Source organism: Aspergillus ochraceoroseus, assembly GCF_002846915.1.
Source record: "Aspergillus ochraceoroseus IBT 24754 chromosome Unknown P175scaffold_3, whole genome shotgun sequence".
Classification (NCBI taxonomy): Eukaryota; Fungi; Ascomycota; class Eurotiomycetes; order Eurotiales; family Aspergillaceae; genus Aspergillus; species Aspergillus ochraceoroseus.
In genome coordinates, this window is record NW_024468478.1 from 408,921 (window position 1) to 424,640 (window position 15,720).

General features: G+C 47.7%; 5 protein-coding genes across 5 annotated transcripts; 3 read left to right on the forward strand and 2 right to left on the reverse strand.

The window, feature by feature from the left end:
• Positions 1-683: 683 nt before the first annotated feature.
• ace1 (putative C2H2 transcription factor (Ace1)) lies at positions 684-3,030 on the reverse strand (the record flags this gene model as incomplete). The annotated part of the gene is made up of 5 exons (XM_040893696.1): positions 684-1,500; positions 1,557-1,819; positions 1,893-2,117; positions 2,178-2,461; positions 2,517-3,030. 5 exons carry the CDS (start codon positions 3,028-3,030, stop codon positions 684-686), a joined length of 2,103 nt encoding a protein of 700 aa, XP_040752824.1.
• Positions 3,031-6,390: 3,360 nt separating this feature from the next.
• P175DRAFT_0492102 (uncharacterized protein) lies at positions 6,391-6,847 on the forward strand (the record flags this gene model as incomplete). The annotated part of the gene is made up of 3 exons (XM_040895873.1): positions 6,391-6,401; positions 6,424-6,471; positions 6,508-6,847. The coding sequence occupies 3 exons, from the start codon at positions 6,391-6,393 to the stop codon at positions 6,845-6,847; spliced, it is 399 nt and encodes a 132-aa protein (XP_040752825.1).
• Positions 6,848-8,416: 1,569 nt separating this feature from the next.
• P175DRAFT_0500334 (uncharacterized protein) lies at positions 8,417-9,090 on the forward strand. The gene is made up of 2 exons (XM_040896936.1): positions 8,417-8,692; positions 8,770-9,090. The coding sequence occupies exons 1-2, from the start codon at positions 8,474-8,476 to the stop codon at positions 8,959-8,961; spliced, it is 411 nt and encodes a 136-aa protein (XP_040752826.1). The 5' UTR covers positions 8,417-8,473; the 3' UTR covers positions 8,962-9,090.
• Positions 9,091-10,226: 1,136 nt separating this feature from the next.
• Positions 10,227-12,750, forward strand: P175DRAFT_0186635 (putative poly(ADP)-ribose polymerase PARP). The gene is made up of 6 exons (XM_040892531.1): positions 10,227-10,442; positions 10,545-10,658; positions 10,721-11,044; positions 11,095-11,934; positions 11,985-12,067; positions 12,125-12,750. The coding sequence occupies exons 1-6, from the start codon at positions 10,376-10,378 to the stop codon at positions 12,701-12,703; spliced, it is 2,007 nt and encodes a 668-aa protein (XP_040752827.1). The 5' UTR covers positions 10,227-10,375; the 3' UTR covers positions 12,704-12,750.
• A 495-nt stretch (positions 12,751-13,245) lies between these two features.
• On the reverse strand, positions 13,246-15,382 carry P175DRAFT_0508411 (uncharacterized protein; the record flags this gene model as incomplete). Its single annotated transcript, XM_040898350.1, has 2 exons — positions 13,246-14,587; positions 14,652-15,382. 2 exons carry the CDS (start codon positions 15,380-15,382, stop codon positions 13,246-13,248), a joined length of 2,073 nt encoding a protein of 690 aa, XP_040752828.1.
• Between the last annotated feature and the right edge of the window lie 338 nt (positions 15,383-15,720).

Below are 15,720 nucleotides of genomic sequence, written 5' to 3' on the forward strand. Positions count from 1 at the left end.
CTCTCTTATTCAATTTCCATCCATTCTCTTAATAGGAACAGGACTGTAGTTTCTCTTTAGGGGGTAGAGTTGCGAAATATTTTCCGGATAGGTTAGAATTCCTTTCTTTCTTTCTTACTTTCTTTCTTTCGTTCTCTCTCTCTTTCTTAAGAATTAGTCGTAGTAAAATAGAATAGTGCTGTTTGTCCATCATGCTGCTTCTTCCTGTTATAATGACGGCACTTTGTTTACGCGGCAAGCGACATCGTAGTTATAGATGGGGAAGAAGAGGCAAGGGATGTGGAAAGCACTCAGGCGTATTTCAGGGTCGTTCGGGCTTGAAATGGGTGTAGAGCTACGAATGTGGGTTGTCTTGGAAAGTCTGACAAGTTATGGAGAAGTATTGAATTGAAGGGACCGAAGTGAGGCGGTTTGCCTGTAGCTGGACCAAGTAGATTGCGCTATAGATTGCTGCCAATTTGTTTCAAAAGGAGCAGATGCAAGAGAGGATATTGGATTCCTCGGGAGGAGAGTAATTAATAACGGTAAGGCGATCGAGCGCCACTTATACAAAATCATTTTATAACAGAAAGTGGTTTAACAAGAATATAAAAAAAGATCGCCTGCCATCCAAGATGATTCATAACACATTGACCAAGATTTTCAACCACCAGGGTTTCTCTCAACCTCGATACGTAACGCGATTATAGACCTCCAGGGTTAATCCCGTACGTTTGCATGTCATTGTAAACATCCAAAAGGAAGCCAGCAGAATCGTCGTCATACTGAGGCTGCTGCATGTCTCCGTAGTTCATACCCTGGGGTTGCATTGTGATATCAGGGTAGCCAGTGAGAAAGTCGTTAAACATGCTCGGCTGGTTGGAAAAGTCGACGAAGTCCAAGTCTCCGCCGGTAAAGAGCACACCATCACTCGCCTTCATATCGGGGAAAATATCCTGGATTGAAAACGCAGTGTTTTCGGATGCCATATCGTACGGCTCCGAAGGCGAGTTAATGGTTCCTGTTGTGGGAGTAACAAGTTCCGCAGTACCAGTTACCGGGGTTGGAATACCGGCCATCGGAGGCTGGAATGCGTTGAAGGAGAACTCGGGGGTCTCGGAATGAGGGCCCATGTCCCAACCGGTTGACTCATGCTTGAACTCGGGGGTTGCAGAAGCAGGGGTCATGTCCCAATTGGATAGGTCGTGTTGTGGCTGAGCAGAGCTGCTGCTGGAGGGAGCAGGGCTTTGCTGGATAGAAGATCGCTTGGCAGTTCGGCCATTGTTCTTCGAGCGCATGTACACCCACCCGTGAGTCTTCTCCATGTGCTGCTTACAGTTGCTCTCCCTCTTAGACTTGTAAGAGCAAGATTCAAACTGGCAGGCGTACAGACGTGGAGCCTCAGAGTGCTTGTCATTATAATGACGTTCGGACTCTTTCTCAGTTGCCCACCCCTTGGTGTGGTACTTGCACGAAGGGACAGGGCACTTGAAGGGACGAGTGTGAGACTTCTCATGCTTTCTGTTGATGAGTTAGCAACTGATATACTCGAGTCTGGAAGATAGCGAAGAACTTACGTAAGGTCGCAAGGCCGCGAAAAGACCTTGTCACAGTCTTTGCACTTCTTGTTGATGTTCATCGGAGGGGCGTTCTTCTTACGACGGGCCATAGAGCGCTGAGCACCCTCATCGGCGGATCCGTAGCTCAGGGTCCGCTTCATCGAAGGTACAGCCAACTCTTCGTATGGCTTTCCGGTGCGAAGGGAGATAAGTTTGCCATCTTTCTGGGCAACGAGTTCGAGAGGCCGTCCGGTCTGAGAGAGCCCACCCTCCACGATGAGCTTGGGTTCCCTGTTCAAAGTTAATTTCAGCCTGTTATGCTATCCGAGGAATGATGACTTACTTGTAGGCAACCCGCTTCTCACCAGCTTTGCCTTCTTCACTTCTCTTACGCATCTCATCTCGGATTCTCTTGAAACGAGTCACTTGCTCTAGGAGATCCACGAAGTAGCCGTTGGAGTACTGCCTATCGGCAGGCATGCATAGGTCTCGGTCATTCAGGAAGGAGACTGTCTGGCCCAGGCATAGGATGGTGTGCTGGCAGAAACGAACATAGGCAGCATCGTGAATCTTGACATCCTGCAAGAGAGAATACATATAAGTAACATTACCTTTACTTGGTGAGAAGGATACACCTACAGGAGCTAAGGAAAAGACGGTCTTTTCCAGGTCACGCAGAGAAGAAATGCGCTCATCTTCGATTTGCTGACGGACATCTTCGAGCAGAGGGTGGAATGGCTTGAGACACTCATCTTCTAACAGGGGGCCCAGAATATGCTTTTCGATTTCTGTACGACCACCGGGAGTGAGTTTGTGCTGCTGAGCATCCCGAGGCTCCAGAGCTGTGATTGAACGGGTGATTGCGGACTGTGATCGCTGGAGAGTGGCTGTGTTGCTACCATACGACAACTGTCCCGCTTTTACTGCAAGGGAGTTAGTCCATGCTATGGTGAGGAGAGCTGTAAATTGACCATGTACCTTTGTTCGCTGATGATACAGACTGGCCGCTGCTGATGGAAGTGCCGAGCCCGCTATCCGACGCATGGCAGTGCGCTCTCTGGGATTTCCTAGCAAGACCCTTGGGCATGGGGCTGGCTTGACGCGAACGGGGTTCCGCGGAACCTTCTTTCCTGGACTGTGACTGAATGTGAAGTTCAAGTAGACCCTTGGGGACAGGAAGGTCGTCGTGATCCTCTCCTGATGTGGGGGTATTGAACGAGTTCAGATCAAGGCGGTCCAAAATGTTGGACATACGCTGTTGTCCAGCGGCGATAGCTTCCAAGGCGCCGGGGCATGTGGGAGAACGACGGGGGAGGAGAGGCAAGATGAGGTCACGGTCCGAGGAACTTCGAGAAGATGCATGAAAGGTTTCTCCTTTTCTAAGCCGTGGATGGGAAGGCGCTGAGGATGATTCCAGGGAAGGACGCGACGCCCTGAAAGGCCGACGCCTCGGGTGGGCTCTTATAGAGTCATGTTCTTGTGAAGAACTCATTGTGAATGGTTGAATGTTCTTGGGGAGGCGTTAGCAAGAGGAGGCGGGCTCATGGAGATCGGGGAGAAATGACTCACTTATTTGCGGACGAATCCAAGGCAAAGGTTCTAGTTGAGCTGAATTCGAGTGACACAGACAGGCAGTGAAGTGAATAGTCTACTACCAAGCCTTCTGTTGTCCGTGGTCTTCATCAACAATCAGTTTATGCACTAGTCAAAGAGGACAGATAAGATATCCGACCACCCAGGGAACGCGAGATCGAACCGTCGCTCTTATGTATACACGTATACTACCACAGTCGAAAGTAAATGAATGGCGACTGTCTACCGGGAAGAAGAGGGGGGTTGTGGTTGTTGTTGTTGTTGTTGGATGGAGTGAGTGTTCAGGAGTCCGTAGAGACCAGATTGAGCCAGCCTGGGATGACAGAATATAATAATAAATACAAAGATCGGAGAAAATATAGATATTCCAAAGGTTGAGAACCACTTGACAAAACTTGGGGAGAAAGGGGATAGGATGAGATGGGATTGATGTCTCTTGATGATGGATTGAGGCTGAGGCGTCTTGGATGTCTGCCTGATAGACGAGTTGGTCTAGTCCTGATATGGAAATGGTAACCAATACTGGTCGTAATTTTCGGATATCCAGGGTGTACGGGCCAATACACAGGGGGAGGACCCTGCTGCGGCGGTGCTTGAGTGTATCTTACGCGGCCTGACGTAATTGATACACCGCGGGCGCCCAGTTCATCCGCAGCCGGGCCGTTAAAGCGCCGTTCTCCGCGTTATTTTGTCCCCACCTTTTAGACTCTGACCAATAGAAATGCTGGTTTTAAAAACACCTGAGTGGTTTTTCCATGTAATCTAAATATTCCGAAAATAGTAAACACGAGAGCGAAGTCTCCATCCGCCTGCCGATCTCTTCTTAGCCAGTTGATATGTATATCTTCAGGGAAATATCAGTGATGCCACTGAATGTTGTATGGACACTCATCTCAACCAAGTGTTACCGCGCTTCTTCCATTCGCCAAGCCTCAACTACCTCTGTGAACTCGTAATACCTGGGTATCAGTTAGCTCTATGATGTCCGCTATACTCGGTATGTCTCATAGTAAACGCCCAAACTCAGTTACGAAGTGAATGCGACCCGCGCTTCATTGCTGCTAGTCGCAGGAGTTCATTTCGTTAATTGTTCAATCGCTGAAAGGCTGCAGATGGCACGCAACCCTTGGAAGATTCTCATCTGCGGTGGTGGTTGCCCGATGGCAACAGGTTGTCGATGAATATGGAATGGCCTTTGTTGACTCTAAACCTTTATGGCGAAGAAGCTGGTAAGGAGCTTATGGGATTATGCGCGCGGATCTTGTGTGTTTAATCCAAGTACTCCGTACGGAGTATATCTTTGATAAAGCTGTCGAAAGCTTTAACAGAACGACGGCTGTCACCATTTTTCCGACGGATCGTTTGATCTTTGGTTGGCCCGATCCTTATCGCCGGTTTGGGCACACGCAGCCTATTGGCTCATCCCATTCACAGAAGCGGATACCAATAGTACGAGTCCCAGTCAGCTCAGCGGTTCCTCGCTTTTCATTGTGACGGGGATCACTCGAAATACTGACAAATGTCGTTGATTGGCCGTTCATCTCTTCCTCCAGGGTTACGTATTCTGATTCTCTGCAAGGTGTCGGAAATTGCCAGTGCCCGGAGTTAAAGTGAGATTATGGCTAGGGCAGAGCCTCTCTTGAACTATGTAAGCTTTACCTCCACTCATCCATGTCCATCAGCCAATCTCGCGGAAGGAGTAACGTTACTAACGTAATGTAAAGTAAACTAATTTCTCCTAATGCTGACGGTTGAGGACCCTGGTAAAAGAAGTATCATGCCACGCAATCACCGAAAATACCACCATGATTAATTCGGTAACCTGAACGCTGTGATTATTACGAGCAAGGGTTGGCCCCTTTCATGGATCTGGACCCGAGTTACGCACACTGTTGTCTTCTGGATTGGTGGAACCACTTAGCATCGGAAGGAATTGTCTGAGCCTCATCCTCATGAACTGTATAATCAGTCTTGACCGCCTGTATTGTGTCTGTGACCAATGGAAAGGTCTCTGAAGGCCCCTTGAGTCGGTGACGATGCCAACTCCGACGGAAGTACGTACCGGAGTGGTAGTGCTCAATCCCAGAACCCTGGTTAGGGCTTCACATTACTACATTTTCTTTTTTTTTTTATAAGAATAGGCATTCATATTTCTTCCAGTCTAGAACTCCCTCGTACCCGAGAAAATGATGCATAACGCGGAAAAAAAGAGGAGAAAAATCAAGAAAAAAATCAGGGATACCTAATTTCTGTATCTTTTTTCCATCCTTAGTTCTGTTTATTAAGACTCCGCCACTTCGTATTGATTAATGCCGCAGCGCAGTTGATCATGGCGTGGGTTTTGCTTATCTGTCAAATTCGTTTTTCTTCGACTTGCTTCTTTCTGAAGGCATCCCTGGTTTTTCTTCTTCTTCCAAGGTTCTTTTAATTTCTGCCTCGTTAATGTGACGGCTGAAAACAGGCCTGCTTATGAAGCCCGGCATTGCCTTCCCGGATACTTAAAGGAACTGATCGACATGATTTCTGCATACTCGATATGTGTGGTTATTCAGGTCTCAGAACCTCTCGCCGGCCAAAAACTCCGGAATTAGGGGGAAAGGTACATACCGGTATAGTGCAGAAGACTGTACCTATAAAAGCAACTTCCTTGAGTGCTTTAGCTTTCCATAGATCCCAAGCAAACCTGCTAATGAAGTTTTGATCAAAATCCAACTATATATCATGAATCCTAAGCTTACAACTAATAAATGGATCTAAAAGGGACGGATACCTGCAGCCACTGACCTCCAGAGCTTTCATTCTAGCGACCATAACTGTCTTTTCACAAACTAATGCAGTAAGATCCTATGTTGGCATATATCAAAGGGCAGGTAGTGGGCTTGTCTATCCTATAATGGTAATTGATAGGCATAGCCTGTAGGTATCCTGGTATACAAGGTTGAAGGTGGTACCATTTTTTATAGACTAATGATAGCCAACAGGAAAATGTAGAGTTGCTATGGGATTCTTTGTTATACTAGCCCCATATTCCCCACTACCATACAAAGGATTTCTCATTGATAGTAGTTTTAAGAAAGGGGTTTATTTACTATAGAATACAGTTAACTTATATAAGTACTCCGTAGAAGACATTCTTATTTCACGCTTAATAGGAGTTTCCTGTTTCTATTATACAACTCTAACAATCTCAAGACTCATTACTGGAGTGTCTCTCTATCAAGTTAACCTGGTCATACCACATGATATTAGATTCATGACCATGCCTGTTGAGTAAGTAGGACCTTCACTATAGGCTGTTCTCCAACAATGCTAACATTATCATGCCAGCTTCGAGAAAAAAGTGAGCTCGTGCAGACCTCCTACAGTACAATAATAGCACTGACGAAGAATTACAGAGCGAGTCAAACCACAAGGCGCAACGGGCGTGTCAGCAACAGAAAATGGAGCTCATCAAAGGCAAAGCTACAGAATTGGAGGCTCAAGAACGTCAGAAGGTGTATCTGGAGGAAGAAAGGAAAAAATTGGAGGCTCAAGAACGCAAGAAGGTGTATCTGGAGGAAGAAAGGAAAAAATTGGAGAAGACCAACGCGTGTTACAAGGAGCAAATACAGCAACTTGGTATTAGTATTCAACAGTTAGAAGCCGATAACGCACATTTGCTCCAGGAAAACCAGATTTTGGAGGAAGTGAACAAACTATCTTACAGTGCAGGATAAGATATCCTTGGGGCATATCTCAGCATTTGGGGCAAACCCCTAGGATGTTATAGCAAGCGAGGGATCACTAACCGCCCCTTCCGACCTAGTCTCCAGGGTCACGCCTTGCTATAAGATAATTGTTCTCTTCCTCCAAAATCTGGTTTTCCTGGAACAAATGCGCGTTATCGGCCTTTAACTGTTGAATACTAATATCAAGTTGCCGTATTTGCTCCTTGTAACGCGCGACCCTGGAGACTAGGTCGGAAGGGGCGGTTAGGGATTGCATTTATATACTCTTCTCCCACTGCAAGTGCTCTGTACAACTTCCCTCTTTATTGCTCCCATGATTAGTTTTTACCTGATAGTCTGCAGTTTACTGCTTGAAGATTTTGTTGTCATGTGCTCTCCATTCAAAAATTGCAAGATAAGCCTTTTTCTCAGTATAGATATTGTTATTTTCATTGGCTTGTTTCTTGTTATCTACTTCTAGCAATAATGGCCGCCATCTCCTTACTTCGCGATATTATGTCTTGGAGCGTGTCACGCTCGTGTTTATAGATATTGGCCTGGCCTTTGGCATGGTTCATCTTTATATGTTACTAGGTATTTCAACTAGTATGAGCATTAACTTAGTTTTGGTACCTTCTATGCAACCACCTACCAGCTTTATATCTCTATCATCATCTTTGTCACTGGCTCAGAGCCACGGGAATACCAAAGGGGTAGATCCCTAGGACCTACAAATCATGGAATTGGCCTTCAATATACACCTTTAAAGAGTACAATTTCACTCTATATCACGTTCTCCTTTTCCAGAAGCCTAACAAGCCCACTTGCTGCCTCTATCTCGATGGAGGAACCTGTCAGATATAAGGAGGAAAGAAACCCTGAATAAGCTAGAAAACAATATACTGATTTATATCTATTTATATATATATTCCTATATAAGACAAATTATATAGGAGCTAGATTTCAAAATCAATATAGAATATACACTATTCTATCACGCGCTAGGTTATTAGGTCCGATTTCGCTATGTCCTTGGGTATAATCTCGCCAATAACCATATATTCTCTATATTAGTCCGAGTTCACGACCGTCTCCTCTCAGCTCATCAGAACCACCTACTCGGGATGAAGCTCGTAAGGCGCTGGAGTTGGTGATACAAATACACTATCCCTGGGGTCCCTAATACCGTCCGGGGGGGGGGGGATTAGTCGAAGTTGGACCCTCATGCGGAGGGAGGTCGAAGCCCCGATCTATCAGCGTCAGGCCATCCAGGAGGGGCGCGAACCCACAGACAGACAAGACCACCTGGATCACCTCCTTCCTCCACCCAGTGCGGCCAACGCCTAGCCGCAGGAAGCAGACTGGACTTACAGCCCGGGCCGAAATAGACCATGCCTCGCAATCAGGGTCACAGGAGGCAGGCAGAGTCATGACCTACATACAGAAAGGTACCAAGCTGAAAGCCCAGCAGCACCGACCCGTGCAAGGCCAGGACATGCTCTGGTCAGCATTAATAATATCTACATCCAACGGCCCACTACCAACGAAGTGATCCACTACGTCACCACACTCATCCCCGAACTGCCTAGTTAGGGGCGACTTCAAACTTCAAAGTCAATAATGGGTACAGCATACATGGGGCAGAGAACTCGCGTGTTAGGCCTGCGACAAGCTTTCCTCATGCTGGTCGCAGGCTCCGAATCTACTGCTTCTGCTATTCAGGCTACACTCCTTAATGTGATCACCACTCCTCGTGTCTACCAGAGGCTGAAAGAGGAAATCAGAACCGCCTTCCAAGAGGGCAAGGCCACGCCAATTCCGTATAAGGAGATAAAACACCTTCCTTATCTACAAGTAGGGGAGCCTGTCATCATCCAAGGCAGAGGCCGAGGTTAATCAACCATACTTTGCAGCCGACTAACCATGATTAGGCCATAATATACGAGGGTCTTCACAGTCATCCCCCTCGATTAGGGCTGTTCCCGAAGTATATACCAAAAGGAGGAGAGCTAATGCATGGAGTTCATATTCCAGAGGGAACTACTATCTGCGCGAACCTATCCTCTCTTCTGCGGTCTTCTACAATTTTTGGAAAAGACACTTATCTCTTTAGACTAGAGTAATTTCTGGAGGCCGATAATGAATCGCGGGATGAGATAGAAAGAACCACGGAGCTTGTCTTTGGATGCGGGCAATTCATGTGTCTTGGGAAAGCCATCGCATATATGGAAATAACTAAGATAATATTTGAGGTTTGATTCACACTGAAGCATATGGAGCTTTCTACTACTAACAGAAGATACTAGTTAATGAAGATATTTAAATTACAATTGGTCAATCTCATAATGCCATGTAAGATAAAGAGTTATGGTGCCTTTATAGAAACCAATCTTCTTGTTAATTTCAAAGACTTGACTGAGCAAACCACTACATATAGGGAAGGTAGATAGTGAGAGTTATAAATAAAGATTTAATATTTTAATTACTATGCCAGGGTAAAGAGAGAATTATAAACCTGCTATGTCTTACATACAGCAAGAGGCTAAGAACCAAGCCAACAAATAAAGGAGCCCTACCTAGGTAGTATATAGAATATGTGATAAGGTCTGGTTAAGCCCATGGAATATACATCCGGATAGACTATCAAAGATACTTGACAGGCATCCATGCCCTAAATACACTACCAGACATTCCTCCTGTCTTTCCTGTGATTTATTACGTCCAGCAGCTTCAGACGGAAATAATCTGGGTCGATTCGGAGGTCGATTCGGAGGTCAACTGGTCAATTAGGAGGTAGGTTGAAAGTATGACTAGATAAGGAATTCCCTTGATCCATGATATATCCCAGAAAATGCGCCATCTCGTTTACGTTGCCGTGTAGTATAGATTTGTGAAGTCCAGCGGTTATCTACAAGCTGAGATTAAGATTTTCGTAAATTTATCTTACCTGGGTGACTGTGTCATACTTTATATGTTCTTTTGGCTTCCCCCCGTATTCTCACGACTCCGGTTCCCAGTTGAGAAGAGAGGGGATCTAAATAAATCAAGAAGACCTTCTCAACAGCACGAAAAGAATTGGCTCAACTTTTCATATTTTAAATCTGCCAGGAAGCAACGTTCGGTCCCTGCAATTTCGAGCTCTGCCTGTCGGTTTGTTAGCCTATTAGGCACCAGAGGCATGGCAGCCTGGAGCTTCAGGCGATCCATGTATGTACGTCCCCAACAGAAGACGATTTAAAGCTTCCGTTCTCCTGCTTCTCAGTCAATGTTCAATTTGTCTTTTACAACCTTCAAGAGCATCATTGACATAGTCAGAGAGACATTTTTTTTTCTTTTTCTGTCCATCCAAGCTCCGAGCGCCGCGATATTTTTAGAGATCTTCTAGCGCCAATTCTCCGCCTCTCTACCATCTTCTCGAGATCCTTTCGTATTCATATCATATCCATCTGCATCCCTCCCCCCTTCTCATTCTCATTCTTCATTTTCTTTTGGTCTTTTTGCATTCCCTGGTTGGATATTTCCCATTAATTACTCCCAATGCCTCCAAGATCCTTCAAAAGGCTCGTGATTGCGGCGAGCGGCACATTTTCCGGATACAAACAAGGTGAACCCCCCCGCTTCCGTCATTCCCCGGACATTGCCCCTGATGGCGATTCCAATGGAACGCGTGGAATGTTGGGACTGACATGTCATCGCACCTTTGTAGCCGACTTGAAGTCAATTGTGGAAGGCCATGGTGCTACTTTCACTTCTTCCGTCACAGCGGACTGCACCCACTTGATCATCACCGAAAAGGAAGTAGAGAAGAACGGCACCAAATGTGAGTCGGACGCTACCCCGGACATGGCTTCTTCTATCTTTGCTCATATCTTGCGATGCCAGATCAACAAGCTTGCAACCTGAAAAAATGCGAGATTGTATCCATCGATTGGCTACTGGAGTCGAACAAGGCGAAGAAGCCGGTTTCGGAGAAGTCATATCATTTTGGCGCAGCCAATGGCACAGCGAAGGCAAATGACAGTGCAGCTCCTGTGAAGGCGGAGAAAAAGAAACGAACGGCCAAGGTGGCACTAGATGAGGATGAGGATGAGGATGATTCTAACAAGAAACCTAAAGCTGATGTTGAGAATGCGCAAATGGCCACTTCAAAGACCGTTAAGGTCCCAGTTGATGAGTCCTACATCCCTAATGATGCCGCATGGAAAGGTGACTCGATTTTTTCGATAGTTTCGTCCACCAAACTAACCCGGATACAGACCCAACGGTATATATTGCCAAATCTGGCCTGATTTGGGATGCTACTCTGAATCAAACTGTCGCCGCTAATAACAACAACAAATTCTACCGCATCCAGCTACTTGTTTCAAAAAATGATGACAAGTATCAGGTTTGGGCCCGCTGGGGCAGAGTTGGCGAGAATGGTCAGTCTGCGCATCTGGGTGACGGCACTTTAGACGGCGCCAAAGCTGCATTTGAGAAGAAATTCAAGGATAAATCAGGTCTCGCATGGAAAGACAGACTCAATACCCCCAAGAACGGCAAATATACCTTTATCGAGCGTAACTACGAAGATAGTGATGGTGAAGAGGAGGACGGAAAGGATACCAAAACAGTTGGCAAGGCGTCGAAGCCGATCCCTCGCAGCACCCTGCCCACTGCGATTCAGAACCTCATCAGCTTCATATTCAACCAGGACTACTTCCTTTCTACCATGGCCAATCTGTCCTATGATGCCAAAAAGTTGCCCTTGGGTAAACTGAGCAAGAGAACCCTCCAGACAGGTTTCGAGACTCTCAAGGAACTAGCAGAACTTGCAGCCACACCCAGTTTGGCATCCACTCGATATGGCATGCAGTTGCGCCCGGCTATGGAACAGCTAAGCGACCGTTACTTCACCCTCATCCCACACGTATTTGGTCGCAACCGACCCCCCGTTCTAGACAGCGAGGTGTATATCAAGAAGGAGGTTGAGCTTCTTGAAGCTCTAACCGATATGGAGGTCGCCAACAGCATCGTGAAAGACTCAAGCAAGATCGTGGATGTGAACCCTCTCGATCGGCAATTCCAAGGTTTGGGGCTGCAAGAGATGACACAGTGTAAGGTTTTTCCTTTTTGCCCATGAGACAGTCAATCTAACCCTACATAGTGGACCACGAGTCTACCGAGTTCGTCGAACTCCAGAAATACCTCTTTGAGACCCGTGGATCCACTCACCACATGAACTACCGCGTGAGTGTTACATTTCTTTCTAACAATTCTCCCGAATAATATTTAACGTAGTATCAGGTGATCGATATCTTCCGAATCGAGCGCCAAGGCGAACACGAGCGATTCAAGTCATCCCCATACGCCAATCTCCAGAATAGCAATCGCCACCTCCTTTGGCACGGTTCGCGTAGTACCAACTTCGGTGGTATCCTCAGTCAGGGTCTCCGCATCGCACCCCCAGAGGCCCCCGTCAGCGGATACATGTTCGGGAAAGGCGTCTACTTCGCCGACATGTCCAGCAAATCTGCCGGCTACTGCTGGTCCTCCAACAGTGGTCACAAGGGCCTGCTCATGCTATGCGATGTCGAACTCGGCAACCCTATGTTGGAGCTCTCCAACTCCGACTACCACGCCGGCGAGAACGCAAAGAAGAAGGGAAGCATTTCTACCCTGGGTAAGGGTCGCATGATCCCTGGTGGCTGGAAGGATGCAGGCTGCGTCCATCCAGACCTTCAGGGCATTCAAATGCCTGATCCGAATATCAAGACCACGAGCCGCGAAGGCAACGACGCAAACCTGCTGTACAACGAGTACATCGTGTACGATGTTGCGCAGATCCGTCAGCGGTATTTGTTCTACGTACATATGATGTGGTGAATATGAACATCATCACCCCCTTCTTCTTTCCAACTTCTTCTTCCTCTATGTCTTAACAGTATATTGAGGCCATAGCGCGGCCAGTCATCCTTTATCAATTAATGATTCGAAGCGGTGCGGGAGTGTTTATTAAATCTGGAGTCAAAGGTTTGACTTTGTCCTTTCTTTTTATATATATATATATATAATCCAGAGTTTTTTCCTGGCTATGTGGTGTGGAAAAGAAACCCCCTTTCGCGTTAGGAGAGAAATCAACATTTTGAACAAAATCCATATAAGAAGTTCACTCAAGTAGAAGGAAAAGTACCTAGTAATTCATTAGGATATCCAAAACAAGCATAGCACCATTGAGGTAAATCAATAACTATATCCCAAACAAACCATAACTCGTATATACGAACTACCATAAACCAACCAACCTCATTACCATTATCCCACCCCAGGCAGGAATAACTTGATAGTCCAAATTCCAGCACACCAATTCCCCCACCTCCCCTACCACTGAAAAAAAAAAAAAAGAAATGAAAAAAAAGAAAATGAAATCAAAGCTTCTCACTCGTCAAACACCTCGCCACAGCAACCAAAACCCAACTGAGCACTTTAAACACCACCGTCAACGCAAACACCACCAACTTGAGTCCCCAGAAGAGTAACTTGATGGCGCCCCTCGCTGCACCAGGGACCTCTTCCCCCTCCCGCGAAGAACCGGTACCGTAGCGGCCGTATTTCTCGAGGTCGAATTCCTCCGCGACCATCGGGATGCTGATGCCCGTGGATGGGGGTGGTTGCCTTTTAGCTCGTTTACTCCGACGCTCGGGTTGGGGGAGGTGGGTTGGGGTCGAGTGCGCTGAGCGGGGAAAGGGCAGCGAGAGCCATTTTTGGGGGTTGAATCGTGCGGCGGGCTTGGTTTGTCTGTCGAGGGACGGGGACGCGGCGGATTTTATTCGTGAGATGAGGTCTGTTCCGGCTTGGGCGTCTTCGCGCTCGGCGATCGTGGCGACGAGTTTGCCTGTGAATGGGGTGGTGGGTGTGCGTGGGTATTGCGGTTGCGGTTGGGGTTGGGGAGAGAGAGAGTGGTTGTTGTGGGGGTTGTAAAGGGGCGTGTCTGCGAGTACAGGGTTTGTAGCTGCGTCGGAGACGGCAACGGCGAGAATCGCAGCGACGATGGAGTCGATTGCGTATAGAGAGGGAATGGTGTTTGTGATTGTGGGTGTGGAGATCGTCAGCGTCATGGTGCCTAGGTCTAAGGAGGCGAGGGGCTCGTCTGTGTCCGTGAGAGGGAGAGTTGATGTGCGCGGTGAAGCGGCTGCGTCGATAGAGCTATTTGGGAGGGGAGCTGTGACGAGGATGGTGGGCGGTTGAGCGCGACCTGGGGCTGTTTCTGCCGTGGGGTTTGCGGATGGGGTAGAAACAGTAATGTGTAAGACACCCGAGTACTTGGATCGTACAGGGGAGAGAGCCATACCCGCTGCGCCGACTAGGGCTGGGCTTGGGGCCTGCTTGCTCAAGGATGGGTGTTGGAGCTCGTAGAGGCGTTTTGTGGGGTTCCAGGAAAGTCTGCAAGACTCTTGGGCGGCTGCACGCTTTAGCGCGTCGGCTTCTACCTCTGCTGCTTCGAGGAGAGGAAGTCTGTGTTGCCGGGCTAGTTCCTCTGCTTGCTCGATTGCAAGCATGGCGGCGAGTTGGGAGAAAAGGTGGGATACCAGGCCGTCGTCGGGGGGTTCCCGACGACGGCGGTCTTCCAGTTGGAGCATCATAATGGAGATCTTGGTGTTAGGGTTGGAGGGGTTTGTTCTCGATATGGATAGTTCATCCGTAGAGTATGTTTGCATGGTGTAGAAGGGTGCATTAGCCTCGCCAAAGACGAAAGTCGCGGCGTCGAGGCTGGGCAAGTCAGTGTCTGGATATTTCCAAATTGGGAATGATGGGTCTAGTTATGGATGCTTACCGTTGCATTCGAAGGCTGAAATTTCCACCAATACCTTCTGGCCTCTGGCCATTTGCTGCCTCCCATAACCCTCTAAGCTCTGCTGTAGAAGAGTAGACCACATCAACTGGATCGAGAAGACCTGCCGGAAAATCCAGCACGCTCGCAGGGACCGTCTTGGGTCCCAGTGCGCGATCGATTTCTGGGGCCTGAGATAAGTCAAGCTCTGCAGGCCTGGTACGAGGTCGTGAGAAGTTCTGAGAGACGCCATTGCAGTATTGCTGTTGACCGAGTGGTGCATCTGGGTTGAAACGAGGGAATATCGACCTCATGGGGACGATTGGAGAGGCAGCGACAGGCGCAGGGTTTTGTGCACGACCGGATTCCCCATCTCCATTAGTTCTAGCAGGTGATAACAGCTTATTATCATCTGGAAGAGGGCTCGAAACATTTTGTTCTTCTGGGCTGGCTTTGGAAATTGATTCAGGCGATCGTGAACCTGGTCTCGCCTCTGGGGTGGATGATCGTGGCGAGGGAGGAGGGATGTGTGCTTTCCGTGACGGCTTAATGCTGCTAGGCTCGACAACCTGTAATACCACAGCTTTGGCTTCCGCACCCTTGCCCCTGGGGTCTTCTAAAGGACTCGAAACTGAGGACTGAGTGCTGACCGACGGTCTCCTAGGTCCCTTTCGAAATGGGTTCTTGGGGACTCCCTGCGGAGCAGGAGGAGGGAAAAGCTGAAATTGGCTCATTTCGACGTCGGAGAATCGACCAAGCTTGAAAATGAAAGAGCCCTTGCTCGATTTTCTCTTTCAATGATGCAAAAGTAACCGGTTGCCAATGGGTTTTGTACGGCAGTCGTGTATCAACACGCCAGGCTGTCGATGCATCAACAAACGCCAAATCAACAGCAAACCATGTACACAGAATTCCAGCAATGTCAGAGCGGGAAATTAATGCGTCACCAGAATAAAGCAACCAGTGGATGGATACCTGGCTCCCTACTATATACCGTCATGGCCATGACGGCTGGAGCGGTCTAAGAGCCAACCTTCGGCCAGTGTGACAAGTTTACACGCCGCCATATCTT